The following is a 14,862-nucleotide window of genomic DNA, read 5'->3' as shown; positions in this document are numbered from 1 at the left end:
GGTCTTCGCTCCATACTTTTTCTAAATTCTACAAATTTGATACTTTTGCTTCTTCTGAGGCTATTTTTGGGAGAAAGGGCTTACAGGCAGTGGTGCCTTCCGTTTAAGCACCTGCCTTGTCCCTCCCTTCATCCGTGTCCTATAGCTTTGGTATTGGTATCCCACAAGTAATATATGAATCCGTGGACTGGATACACCTTACAAGAGAAAACAAAATATATGCTTACCTGATAAATTTATTTCTCTTGTGGTGTATCCAGTCCACGGCCCGCCCTGTCATTTTAAGGCAGGTGTTTTTTATTTTTAAACTACAGTCACCACTGCACCCTATAGTTTCTCCTTTCGCTTGCTTGTCTTCGGTCGAATGACTGGGAGGTGGCAGTTAGGGGAGGAGCTATATAGACAGCTCTGCCGTGGGTGATCCTCTTGCAGCTTCCTGTTGGGAAGGAGAATATCCCACAAGTAATGGATGAATCCGTGGACTGGATACCCCACAAGAGAAATAAATTTATCAGGTAAGTATAAATTTTGTTTTTATTATCCCACATCTAAACAGCATCATTTAGGACCAAGAATCAGAAGAGAACATTTTATTATTTTTGTCATAAAAAACATCTGGTAGTTTGTGTAGAAAATGTGTAGCTATAAAACATCTAAACACATTTTTACTTTCACACAGTTCTACCATTTATTTTAATTCCTAGTAATAGTTCAGAGAAACGTGGACACAGGAACACTTATTTGAAAAAACAGGATTGCTGCTTTCAAAAAGGGGTTTCAAATGTATTTATGTATTGGCAAAGGAAACATAGGGGATACCCCACCCCCTGGTATTGTTCCATATGGTTAGTAGTCTGACAGTTGATCACTGTTAACACAACGGGTATCCACCTGGGCATGTGGCCTCTCCTTTGAAAGAGCAGCCATTATTGTGCATAATTTTGTTTGCTAGGGTCCCTTTTATAGCTCAAAGGACTGTAAAAGGCACTTAGTATACCAGTGATTGCTATTTCCATGGCAATTGTCTGTTATTTAAAGGGGAATGAGACCCCTCATTTAATTATGGGCAATAACCGCCACTGCCACCCCCATACAGTAAATACATTAGGTAGGTAATTTACATTTTTATGACAGGGTATGAGTTTATACTTGGGGTATGTGATCACCAGTAAATTAGAATGGGGGTGTGACCCCTTGTTTTTATAGAGGGGACATCTTTCTTTAACATGAGGGATCTCATACCGCTTTAATTGGAACCATTATATTGTATTGAGTACTTATGTGTGTCATTTTTTTTTTTTTTATTCCTGAAAGGCTGAAGAGGCTGAGCGAGAGGAGAGGAAAAAGTTGGAGTCGAAACGTGAGGAAGAAAGACGTAAGGAAGATGACCGTGTACGGAAGGAAGAGGAGCTAAAGGTAAAATTCTTACCATAGAGAAGAGAAGCTCTTTCCAGGCTTATAGAATTAATTTGTGCCACTTACCTGCGTAATAAGGAGGATATAAACCTCTTACTTATGGTTTACTCTTAAACTTTACCACCTTAACTTAAATTTGATTAATGTTATGACATTATTGACATACACTACTTCCTTAGTAAAATATAATTTTTATGCAGTTGATGGCAAAACTTATACAAGAAACCATAGTATTTTTGTGGTTATTGAATTAACGCTACCCAGTGAACTTGTATTGATTTATTAGTGGTTTTTTTCCCCCCTATATTAACATTAGTCATATTACTAATATACTGTACCATGGCTTCTATCTAGGACACATTTCAGCCATGATATGTAATGGAGAAAGTATTTAAATCTAAAATTCTGGTTCTATAGCTGACTATGTATCTGCAGAATATAAAAAAAAATAATGTTCTGCAGATTCAAACTTATTATTTTTTTTGTATTTTTGTTGTTGTAATATGTATTGTATCAAATTTTATAAATGCACAACATTTACATTATTGTTAGGAATGAGTAACTATTTTTGTTAGAAATAACAAATGTTGGCTGTTCTAATTTGGTGTAAACAGATATTTAATGTATGCAGTACATTCATTTTTAGCAAATATATGTTAACTTTCTGAAAACTAAGAATCTAAACACAGAGGTGTAGATATCTTCTGGAAGTATGCACTTGTAAGCACTCTTAGCCTAGACTATAAGGCAGTTTCTGGTTAGAACAAAATAAAATATAACTTTTATTGTTTATTTACTTAAAATAAGGGTAACACACACGTTAAAATCGACACTAGCACTGATATGTTGTCTAACTATTTGTACAATATAGGGAGGACTGTGTAATTCCGCCTCGGGTAATTGAATATACGTCCTCTATATAGTATTATTTCTGCTATACTGTAATGGTAAATCCAAGTAGTGTATATATGTAACCTCTTTGGTGAATGGTCCCCTATATAGGGTTGTTTGGATATCCAAATTGCACTGTAAAGTGTTTGAAAACGCCAGTAGTTCTTCTACTCAGTCCCTATGTAGTATATGCAAATATTTGACTGCACTAGGGTCTGGTTTTGTACCACCTGTTTTATATGCTAATTGCTGCTGTTAGTAACACTATCGTTAGTAAATCACAAGGCTTAGGTAATGCTGAGATATAATCTAACAGTATCTTGATAGATTTATATTGTTTATATATACTAGAATTGTGGACTGTTAGTTTCCAGTGTTACAGTGTTGCTACATATTATCTGTATAGTGTTATATATCAGACCTGGTTAATCACCGTCTAGGTATAGTGCATAGTATATCAATAAAGAAAGTAAATCCCTTTGTACTTTCTCTGTTCAATATGGCTCAATTCAGGTTTTCCTCTATTTGACTACCTCTCTGTATATTTTTAGTAATCTTTAGAATACTGTGATATCTATTCTCACTGATGTGCTCACTTCATATACCTATTAGAGCTGCGCATCTTCACTTGTCTCACGATTCGATTCGATTACGATTATCATTGTAACGATTCGATACGATTCGATTCTACGATGCATCGCGATGCATCACGATTACTGCCCATGATTTTCATGATCTTGTTCTATTTCATATTTTATATATATATATATATATATATATATATATATATATATATATATATATATATATTTATATATGTGTGTATATATATATATATATATATATATATATATATATATTTATATATGTGTGTATATATATATATATATATATATATATATATATATATATATACACACATACACACACACATATATATATACATACACACACACACATATATATATACATACACACATTTATATATATATATATATATATATATATATATATATATTGTGTGTGTGTGTATATATATATAATAATCTTTTAAACAACTGTGTAAGATGGAAGAGCACTTATAAACATAATACTACAATATGCACAGAAATGTATCTGTAGATTTATTTTACAAAGGAAAACCAGCAGCAGTGTACTCACTCAAACATTCTCACGGAGTACATGCAGACATCTGAAACCTGACCCAGAGAGCATTACCAATAGACCTCCTCTTACACAAATTTTCCGGTCAGGAATTTTTATGACACCTATCCTAAAGAGCCGACAGCAGCCTCATGTAAACAGTGAATCTCTTCTTGTGTTATAGATTCACTGTTTACTGCTGCATGTTTCCTCTCAGTCAGACCCCTAGCCCAAACGAGCATTTGAGGGTTGCTGTAAAACTTTTGACTTACTGTATCTAATAGAAACCCTCAAATGCTCGTTTGGGCTAGGGTTCTGACAGAGAGGAAACATGCAGCAGAGACCGCAACAGTAAACAGTGAATCTATAATACAAGAAAAGATTCACTGTTTACATGAGGCTGCTGTCGGCTCTTTAGGATAGGTGTCATAAAAATTCCTGACCGGAACATTTGTGTGAGAGGAGGTCTATTGGTAATGCTCTCTGGGTCAGATATCTGTGCAGTGTGCACAGCAAGTCCTGAATCACAGGACTTCCCTGAATCACAGGAGTTCCCTGTCAGACTCGCCTGGCATGTATGGGGTTAATGGTGCCTATCTGGGAGTTGCCTGTTCTATGTCACCTGTCTTTATATAATATAAGCCTTTCCAAGCCGCCTCCTCCCCTGTATGTCAGTTTGTTTATTTTTTTATTGCAAGTACTGTGAGTTTGCCCTCCCTTCACTGACTGCTGCTTTATTTAATACTATTGATATTGGTAGTACTAGCAGTCAGTGCCTATCGCTGTTCTACATTATCAGCAGCTAATTCAGAGGGATTATATGAATTCCTGTGACACTGGCTACCGAGAGCCTCTCTCTGACGTGCACAATATTGCACTACGTAGAACAGTGATAGGCACTGACTGCTAGTACTACCAATACCAATAGTATTAAATAAAGCAGCAGTCAGTGAAGGGAGGGCAAACTCCCAGTACTTGCAATAAAAAAATAAACGAACTGACATACATGGGAGGAGGCGGCTTGGAAAGGCTTATATTGTGGCTCCATAACAGTGAAGTTTAAAAACGGAGCAATGAGTAAACCAGAGTGTTCCATTTCCTCACATACTGCGGGGGTCAGGTAAGACACCAACGATGGCTGCTTGCAATAAAAATATAAACGCAATGACATACAGGGGAGGAGGCGGCTTGGAAAGGCTTATATTGTGGCTCCATAACAACAGTGAAGTTTAAAAACGGAGCAATGAGGAAAACAGGAAACTGACAGTACAAGACCCATTTCCTCACATACCGAATCCCCTGCCCATGACGTCACTGACCCGGAATCGATTAAGAGCCTTCACTGCATCGATGCAGAATCGTTCACTGCTGCATCGTGATGCATCGGTGTGACGATTATTTTTGACAGCCCTAATATCTATGTGGGTAGTTAACATTTAACTCATTTGTATTGGTTCTTTCTATATTGTATGCACGCACCCAATTGCACAGGCTCTTTGTTGAAAAACAACACTGATATTTTGTTGCCGCTATGATTTACAGATATATTCTGTTTGTTTGCGAAACACACTACTTTAATGGTTACTAAGGTCTCCGTTTGTTATAGATTACAGTTTTATCCCAGTCTTGCTCTGTAATACCTTTCTATATAACTGTTGAGAGCAGCATGTATTTCATCATATTTTTACATATAATAGGCGGATGTCAGTATAATAAATATATACACAAACTACGGCTAAGTCTGGCACAACCCAGACTATTCAACGTATTTAACTAAGTATAGCAGATAATTAATAACGGTTTAGAGTAACATTCTAGTGCTAGGCATATTAAAATTGAGAGCCCAAACACTCAAAGTAACTCCTGACTAGTTTCGCCCCTCCGGGCTTTGTCAGAGTTAGACAACATATCAGTGCTAGTGTCGATTTTAACGTGTGTGTTACCCTTATTTTAAGTAAATAAACAATAAAAGTTATATTTTCTCCAACATAGGTGTGTCCGGTCCACGGCGTCATCCTTACTTGTGGGATATTCTCTTCCCCAACAGGAAATGGCAAAGAGCCCAGCAAAGCTGGTCACATGATCCCTCCTAGGCTCCGCCTACCCCAGTCATTCTCTTTGCCGTTGTACAGGCAACATCTCCACGGAGATGGCTTAGAGTTTTTTAGTGTTTAACTGTAGTTTTTATTATTCAATCAAGAGTTTGTTATTTTAAAATAGTGCTGGTATGTACTATTTACTCAGAAACAGAAAAGAGATGAAGATTTCTGTTTGTATGAGGAAAATGATTTTAGCAACCGTCACTAAAATCCATGGCTGTTCCACACAGGACTGTTGAGAGCAATTAACTTCAGTTGGGGGAACAGTGAGCAGTCTCTTGCTGCTTGAGGTATGACACATTCTAACAAGACGATGTAATGCTGGAAGCTGTCATTTTCCCTATGGGATCCGGTAAGCCATGTTTATAAAGATCGTAAATAAGGGCTTCACAAGGGCTTATTAAGACTGTAGACTTTTTCTGGGCTAAATCGATTCATTATTAACACATATTTAGCCTTGAGGAATCATTTTATCTGGGTATTTTGATATAATAATATCGGCAGGCACTGTTTTAGACTCCTTATTATTTAGGGGCTTTCCCAAATCATAGGCAGAGCCTCATTTTCGCGCCGGTGTTGCGCACTTGTTTTTGAGAGGCATGACATGCAGTCGCATGTGAGAGGAGCTCTGATACTTAGAAAAGACTTTCTGAAGGCGTCATTTGGTATCGTATTCCCCTTTGGGCTTGGTTGGGTCTCAGCAAAGCAGATACCAGGGACTGTAAAGGGGTTAAAGTTAAAAACGGCTCCGGTTCCGTTATTTTAAGGGTTAAAGCTTCCAAATTTGGTGTGCAATACTTTTAAGGCTTTAAGACACTGTGGTGAAAATTTGGTGAATTTTGAACAATTCCTTCATGTTTTTTCGCAATTGCAGTAATAAAGTGTGTTCAGTTTAAAATTTAAAGTGACAGTAACGGTTTTATTTTAAAACGTTTTTTGTACTTTGTTATCAAGTTTATGCCTGTTTAACATGTCTGAACTACCAGATAGACTGTGTTCTGAATGTGGGGAAGCCAGGATTCCTATTCATTTAAATAAATGTGATTTATGTGACAATGACAATGATGCCCAAGATGATTCCTCAAGTGAGGGGAGTAAGCATGGTACTGCATCATTCCCTCCTTCGTCTACACGAGTCTTGCCCACTCAGGAGGCCCCTAGTACATCTAGCGCGCCAATACTCCTTACTATGCAACAATTAACGGCTGTAATGGATAATTCTGTCAAAAACATTTTAGCCAAAATGAACACTTACCAGCGTAAGCGTGACTGCTCTGTTTTAGATACTGAAGAGCATGACGACGCTGATAATAATGGTTCTGAAGGGCCCCTAACCCAGTCTGATGGGGCCAGGGAGGTTTTGTCTGAGGGAGAAATTACTGATTCAGGGAACATTTCTCAACAAGCTGAACCTGATGTGATTACGTTTAAATTTAAATTGGAACATCTCCGCATTCTGCTCAAGGAGGTATTATCCACTCTGGATGATTGTGACAAGTTGGTCATCCCAGAGAAACTATGTAAAATGGACAAGTTCCTAGAGGTCCCGGGACTCCCAGAAGCTTTTCCTATACCCAAGCGGGTGGCGGACATTGTTAATAAAGAATGGGAAAGGCCCGGTATTCCTTTCGTCCCTCCCCCCATATTTAAAAAATTGTTTCCTATGGTCGACCCCAGAAAGGACTTATGGCAGACAGTCCCCAAGGTCGAGGGAGCGGTTTCCACTTTAAACAAACGCACCACTATACCCATAGAGGATAGTTGTGCTTTTAAAGATCCTATGGATAAGAAATTAGAAGGTTTACTTAAAAAGATGTTTGTTCAGCAGGGTTACCTTCTACAACCTATTTCATGCATTGTCCCTGTAGCTACAGCCGCATGTTTCTGGTTCGATGAGCTGATAAAGGCGGTCGATAGTGATTCTCCCCCTTATGAGGAGATTATGGACAGAATCAATGCTCTCAAATTGGCTAATTCTTTCACCCTAGACGCCACTTTGCAATTGGCTAGGTTAGCGGCTAAGAATTCAGGGTTTGCTATTGTGGCGCGCAGAGCGCTTTGGTTGAAATCTTGGTCAGCTGATGCGTCTTCCAAGAACAAGCTACTTAACATTCCTTTCAAGGGGAAAACGCTGTTTGGCCCTGACTTGAAAGAGATTATCTCTGATATCACTGGGGGTAAGGGCCACGCCCTTCCTCAGGATCGGCCTTTCAAGGCAAAAAATAAACCTAATTTTCGTCCCTTTCGGAGAAACGGACCAGCCCAAAGTGCTACGTCCTCTAAGCAAGAGGGTAATACTTCTCAAGCCAAGCCAGCTTGGAGACCAATGCAAGGCTGGAACAAGGGAAAGCAGGCCAAGAAACCTGCCACTGCTACCAAGACAGCATGAAATGTTGGCCCCCGATCCGGGACCGGATCTGGTGGGGGGCAGACTCTCTCTCTTCGCTCAGGCTTGGGCAAGAGATGTTCTGGATCCTTGGGCGCTAGAAATAGTCTCCCAAGGTTATCTTCTGGAATTCAAGGGGCTTCCCCCAAGGGGGAGGTTCCACAGGTCTCAGTTGTCTTCAGACCACATAAAAAGACAGGCATTCTTACATTGTGTAGAAGACCTGTTAAAAATGGGAGTGATTCATCCTGTTCCATTAAGAGAACAAGGGATGGGGTTCTACTCCAATCTGTTCATAGTTCCCAAAAAAGAGGGAACGTTCAGACCAATCTTAGATCTCAAGATCTTAAACAAGTTTCTCAAGGTTCCATCGTTCAAGATGGAAACCATTCGAACTATTCTTCCTTCCATCCAGGAAGGTCAATTCATGACCACGGTGGATTTAAAGGATGCGTATCTACATATTCCTATCCACAAGGAACATCATCGGTTCCTAAGGTTCGCATTCCTGGACAAGCATTACCAGTTCGTGGCGCTTCCTTTCGGATTAGCCACTGCTCCAAGGATTTTCACAAAGGTACTAGGGTCCCTTCTAGCTGTGCTAAGACCAAGGGGCATTGCTGTAGTACCTTACTTGGACGACATTCTGATTCAAGCGTCGTCCCTTCCTCAAGCAAAGGCTCACACGGACATTGTCCTGGCCTTTCTCAGATCTCACGGATGGAAAGTGAACGTGGAAAAGAGTTCTCTATCTCCGTCAACAAGGGTTCCCTTCTTGGGAACAATAATAGACTCCTTAGAAATGAGGATTTTTCTGACAGAGGCCAGAAAAACAAAACTTCTAGACTCTTGTCGGATACTTCATTCCGTTCCTCTTCCTTCCATAGCGCAGTGCATGGAAGTGATCGGTTTGATGGTAGCGGCAATGGACATAGTTCCTTTTGCGCGCATTCATCTAAGACCATTACAACTGTGCATGCTCAGTCAGTGGAATGGGGACTATACAGACTTGTCTCCGAAGATACAAGTAAATCAGAGGACCAGAGACTCACTCCGTTGGTGGCTGTCCCTGGACAACCTGTCACAAGGGATGACATTCCGCAGACCGGAGTGGGTCATCGTCACGACCGACGCCAGTCTGATGGGCTGGGGCGCGGTCTGGGGATCCCTGAAAGCTCAGGGTCTTTGGTCTCGGGAAGAATCTCTTCTACCGATAAATATTCTGGAACTGAGAGCGATATTCAATGCTCTCAAGGCTTGGCCTCAGCTAGTGAGGGCCAAGTTCATACGGTTTCAATCAGACAACATGACAACTGTTGCGTACATCAACCATCAGGGGGGAACAAGGAGTTCCCTAGCGATGGAAGAAGTGACCAAAATCATTCTATGGGCGGAGTCTCACTCCTGCCACCTGTCTGCTATCCACATCCCAGGAGTGGAAAATTGGGAAGCGGATTTTCTGAGTCGTCAGACATTGCATCCGGGGGAGTGGGAACTCCATCCGGAAATCTTTGCCCAAGTCACTCAGCTGTGGGGCATTCCAGACATGGATCTGATGGCCTCTCGTCAGAACTTCAAAGTTCCTTGCTACGGGTCCAGATCCAGGGATCCCAAGGCGGCTCTAGTGGATGCACTAGTGGCACCTTGGACCTTCAAACTAGCTTATGTGTTCCCGCCATTTCCTCTCATCCCCAGGCTGGTAGCCAGGATCAATCAGGAGAGGGCGTCGGTGATCTTGATAGCTCCTGCGTGGCCACGCAGGACTTGGTATGCAGATCTGGTGAATATGTCATCGGCTCCACCTTGGAAGCTACCTTTGAGACGAGACCTTCTTGTTCAGGGTCCGTTCGAACATCCGAATCTGGTTTCACTCCAGCTGACTGCTTGGAGATTGAACGCTTGATCTTATCGAAGCGAGGGTTCTCAGATTCTGTTATCGATACTCTTGTTCAGGCCAGAAAGCCTGTAACTAGAAAGATTTACCACAAAATTTGGAAAAAATATATCTGTTGGTGTGAATCTAAAGGATTCCCTTGGGACAAGGTTAAGATTCCTAAGATTCTATCCTTCCTTCAAGAAGGATTGGAAAAAGGTTTATCTGCTAGTTCCCTGAAGGGACAGATTTCTGCCTTGTCTGTGTTACTTCACAAAAAGCTGGCAGCTGTGCCAGATGTTCAAGCCTTTGTTCAGGCTCTGGTTAGAATTAAGCCTGTTTACAAACCTTTGACTCCTCCTTGGAGTCTCAACTTAGTTCTTTCAGTTCTTCAGGGGGTTCCGTTTGAACCCCTACATTCCGTTGATATTAAGTTATTATCTTGGAAAGTTTTGTTTTTAGTTGCGATTTCTTCTGCTAGAAGAGTTTCAGAATTATCTGCTCTGCAGTGTTCTCCTTATCTGGTGTTCCATGCAGATAAGGTGGTTTTACGTACTAAACCTGGTTTTCTTCCAAAAGTTGTTTCTAACAAAAACATTAACCAGGAGATTATCGTACCTTCTCTGTGTCCGAAACCAGTGTCAAAGAAGGAACGTTTGTTGCACAATCTGGATGTTGTTCGCGCTCTAAAATTCTATTTAGATGCTACAAAGGATTTTAGACAAACATCTTCCTTGTTTGTTGTTTATTCCGGTAAAAGGAGAGGTCAAAAAGCAACTTCTACCTCTCTCTCTTTTTGGATTAAAAGCATCATCAGATTGGCTTACGAGACTGCCGGACGGCAGCCTCCCGAAAGAATCACGGCTCATTCCACTAGGGCTGTGGCTTCCACATGGGCCTTCAAGAACGAGGCTTCTGTTGATCAGATATGTAGGGCAGCGACTTGGTCTTCACTGCACACTTTTACCAAATTTTACAAGTTTGATACTTTTGCTTCTTCTGAGGCTATTTTTGGGAGAAAGGTTTTGCAAGCCGTGGTGCCTTCCATTTAGGTGACCTGATTTGCTCCCTCCCTTCATCCGTGTCCTAAAGCTTTGGTATTGGTTCCCACAAGTAAGGATGACGCCGTGGACCGGACACACCTATGTTGGAGAAAACAGAATTTATGTTTACCTGATAAATTACTTTCTCCAACGGTGTGTCCGGTCCACGGCCCGCCCTGGTTTTTTTAATCAGGTCTGATAATTTATTTTCTTTAACTACAGTCACCACGGTACCATATGGTTTCTCCTATGCAAATATTCCTCCTTAACGTCGGTCGAATGACTGGGGTAGGCGGAGCCTAGGAGGGATCATGTGACCAGCTTTGCTGGGCTCTTTGCCATTTCCTGTTGGGGAAGAGAATATCCCACAAGTAAGGATGACGCCGTGGACCGGACACACCGTTGGAGAAAGTAATTTATCAGGTAAACATAAATTCTGTTTTATTTTGTTCTAACCAGAAACTGCCTTATAGTCTAGGCTAAGAGTGCTTACAAGTGCATACTTCCAGAAGATATCTATAGCTCTGTGTTAAGATTCTTCTTAGTTTTCAGTAATTATAATATTTATGCATTAGCACCATTCCCTATATATTTATGACTTTAACAAACAATAAACATAAAGTTTGCTAATAAACTACAATAGGGAAAAAGCCCTAGTGGTGCCATTGTTCTTGTGTAGTAACATATGTTAACTTTCTGTTTTATCAAATGTAATATTTGGATATGAACACCTGAAGGTTGAGCTTCTGAAAGACATCTGTATAAGTCTATGGGAATCAGTATTCAGATGTTCTATTTGAATGTTATTTATTTTCTAGAAATTTTCTTATTGCAGGAACAATGTTTTACTATTCTAAATAGGAATGCACCAAAATTTCCGCCGCAGAAACTTTTCGGCCGAAAATGGTATTTTGGGTTATTTCGTTTTTCTTTTTTTTTTTTTTTTTTTTTGCCTATTTTCGGTAAAATGATTGTGTAGCATATTTCAAATTTAATGCTAGCCTAGATCTGTTGTTTAAGTTCATTCCTTGACTTACTGTTTTGCATATAATAATAGTTTTCTAGGACTATACTTTATTTGGCTAATTGGTAAAAAAAAACTGTTAAATCTGATTCTGTTACACAGAACTAAATAAAGAATAATACAGTATATTGATATCTAATATTGTTTTATGTAGGGATGCACTGAAATTTCGGTCGCAGAAACATTTTCCCTGAAAATGGCATTATACTTTTCTTCTTAAACGGGGAGAGTCCACAGCTGCATTCATTACTTTTGGGAAATACAGAACTTGGCCACAGGCTCGTGGCTATTTTGGAATATACCGGCCTTTTTTGTCCAGCCGCCTGGTCCTTGTGGACTGGAACGCTTTTTCTTGTGACCAGACGTGATCACGTTTCTGTTCTCCATTTTCGAATTCCTGACCGTGTGGCGAAGGAGAGAATCTGTTTCGCTAGTTGTCTGGGTCATAGGAGGGGGTGAGTGCTCCATCCATTGGGGGTGTAATGTGCCATTTTATTTTTATCCAGAATTTCAATCTCCGAGTTATGGAAGATTCTGATTTTTTTGGAGACGGATGTCTCTGATTCAGATTCTAGTTCTTGCAAAATGGCCTTGGTAATCCATGCCCATCAGTTATGTTCCGAATGCCGCTTTAGAGTGCTCTCTTCTCCCGAATCAGGGAGCTTAGAGTCCGCCGAGCCATCCGCCCCTGGGGATCCCATATCCCACGAGGCGTGCGCCCTAGAATCTTCATGTGCTACGCAAGCAGGTGCCCCAAATGCCGTTAACCTCCTTCTCAGGAAGGCGGCTTGTTTCCTCCAGAAGTTACGGCATAGTTCCGCATGGCCGTTTCACTGGCGTTGGCGCATTTAAATCTTCCAGGAGATGCTGTCCGTGTTCTGTTAACCAGGGATCGTCTGGATCAGATCAGTCCTCTGGGGAAGAGGTTTCCTCTGAGGCTTCAGGGGTCAAACCCTCGGGGCCGGGGTCATCAGTTGCCACGGCGGAGGTAAGTCTTGCCTTTCGTTATAGACTGGCACGCCTTCGTGTCCTGCTGAGGCATGTTTTGGCAGTGCTGGAGGATCTTAGTCCTAATGGGTCGATGGATCCCTCGGTCTTCCGTTCCAGACAGCAAGCTGGGTTAGACGAATGGGGATAAAATCAATCTCCTTGTCGTCCCATTTCTCTTGTTAAGTGTATCCAGTCCACGGATCATCCATTACTTATGGGATATTCTCCTTCCCAACAGGAAGTTGCAAGAGGATCACCCACAGCAGAGCTGCTATATAGCTCCTCCCCTAACTGTCATATCCAGTCATTCTCTTGCAAGCCTCAACCAAGATGGAGGTCGTAAGAGGAGTGTGGTGTTTTATACTTAGTTTATTCTTCAATCAAAAGTTTGTTATTTTTAAATGGTGCCGGAGTGTACTGTTTATCTCAGGCAGTATTTAGAAGAAGAATCTGCCTGCGTTTTCTATGATCTTAGCAGAAGTAACTAAGATCCATGGCTGTTCTCACATATTCTGAGGAGTGAGGTAACTTCAGAAAGGGAACGGCGTGCAGGTTTTCCTGCAATAAGGTATGTGCAGTTAATATTTTTCTAGGGATGGAATTTGCTAGAAAATGCTGCTGATACCGAACTAATGTAAGTAAAGCCTTAAATGCAGTGATAGCTACTGGTATCAGGCTTATTAATAGAGATGCATACTCTTATAAAAATGTAATATAAAACGTTTGCTGGCATGTTTAATCGTTTTTATATGTATTTGGTGATAAAACTTATTGGGGCCTAGTTTTTTTCCACATGGCTGGCTTGAATTTTGCCTAGTAACAGTTTCCTTAGGCTTTCCACTGTTGTAATATGAGTGGGAGGGGCCTTTTTTAGTGCTTTTCTGTGCAGCTAAAAATACTGACATAGACATTCAGTTTCCCTCTGCATGATCCAGGACATCTCTGGAGGGCTCAAAAGGCTTCAAAGTCGTTTTTGAGGGAGGTAAAAAGCCACAGTAGAGCTGTGGCAGTTGTTGTGACTGTTTGAAAAAAACAAAAAACAAAAAAAAAAAAAACGTTTTTGTCTTTTATTATTCCATTTTGGGTATTAAGGGGTTAATCATCCATTTGCAAGTGGGTGCAATGCTCTGCTAACTTGTTACATACACTGTAAAAATGTAGTTAGTGTAACTGCCTTTTTTCACTGTTATTTCAAATTTTGACAAAATTTGTGTTTCTTAAAGGTGCGGTAACGTTTTTTATATTGCTTGTAAACTTGTTTAAAGTGTTTTCCAAGCTTGCTAGTCTCATTGCTAGTCTGTTTAAACATGTCTGACACAGAGGAAACTACTTGTTCATTATGTTTGAAAGCCATGGTGGAGCCCCATAGGAGAATGTGTACTAAATGTATTGATTTCACCTTAAACAGTAAAGATCAGTCTTTAACTATAAAAGAAATATCACCAGAAGATTCTGACGAGGGGGAAGTTATGCCGACTAACTCTCCCCACGTGTCAGACCCTTCGCCTCCCGCTCAGGGGATGCACGCTAATATGGCGCCAATTACATCAGGGACGCCAATAGCGATTACCTTGCAGGACATGGCTGCAATCATGAATAATACCCTGTCAGAGGTATTATCCAGGTTGCCTGAATTAAGAGGCAAGCGCGATTGCTCTGGGGTTAGGAGAAATACAGAGCGCGCAGATGCTGTAAGGGCCATGTCTGATACTGCGTCACAATATGCAGATCATGAGGACGGAGAGCTTCAGTCTGTGGGTGACATCTCTGATTCGGGGAAACCTGATTCAGAAATTTCTCATTTTAAATTTAAGCTTGAGAACCTCCGTGTGTTGCTTGGGGAGGTATTAGCTGCTCTGAATGACTGTAACACAGTTGCAGTACCAGAGAAATTGTGCAGGCTGGATAAATACTATGCGGTACCGGTGTGTACTGATGTTTTTCCTATACCTAAAAGGCTTACAGAAATTATTAGCAAGGAGTGGGATAGACCGGGT

At 40.8% G+C, this 14,862-nt stretch overlaps 1 protein-coding gene across 1 annotated transcript in view; it reads left to right on the top strand.

Moving 5' to 3' along the window:
* DDRGK1 (DDRGK domain containing 1) overlaps positions 1 to 14,862 on the top strand; it is a 455,714-nt gene that overhangs the window by 144,263 nt on the left and 296,589 nt on the right. The window contains exon 4 of the mRNA XM_053704314.1: positions 1,315 to 1,416. Coding sequence (XP_053560289.1) covers positions 1,315 to 1,416 — 102 coding nt within the window. The remainder of the gene's footprint in view (positions 1 to 1,314; positions 1,417 to 14,862) is intronic.

This window comes from Bombina bombina, chromosome 2 (assembly GCF_027579735.1).
Source record: "Bombina bombina isolate aBomBom1 chromosome 2, aBomBom1.pri, whole genome shotgun sequence".
NCBI classification, from domain to species: Eukaryota; Metazoa; Chordata; class Amphibia; order Anura; family Bombinatoridae; genus Bombina; species Bombina bombina.
The sequence above is the reverse complement of the archived record's forward strand: the minus strand, read 5'-3'. Positions and strand labels throughout refer to the sequence as shown.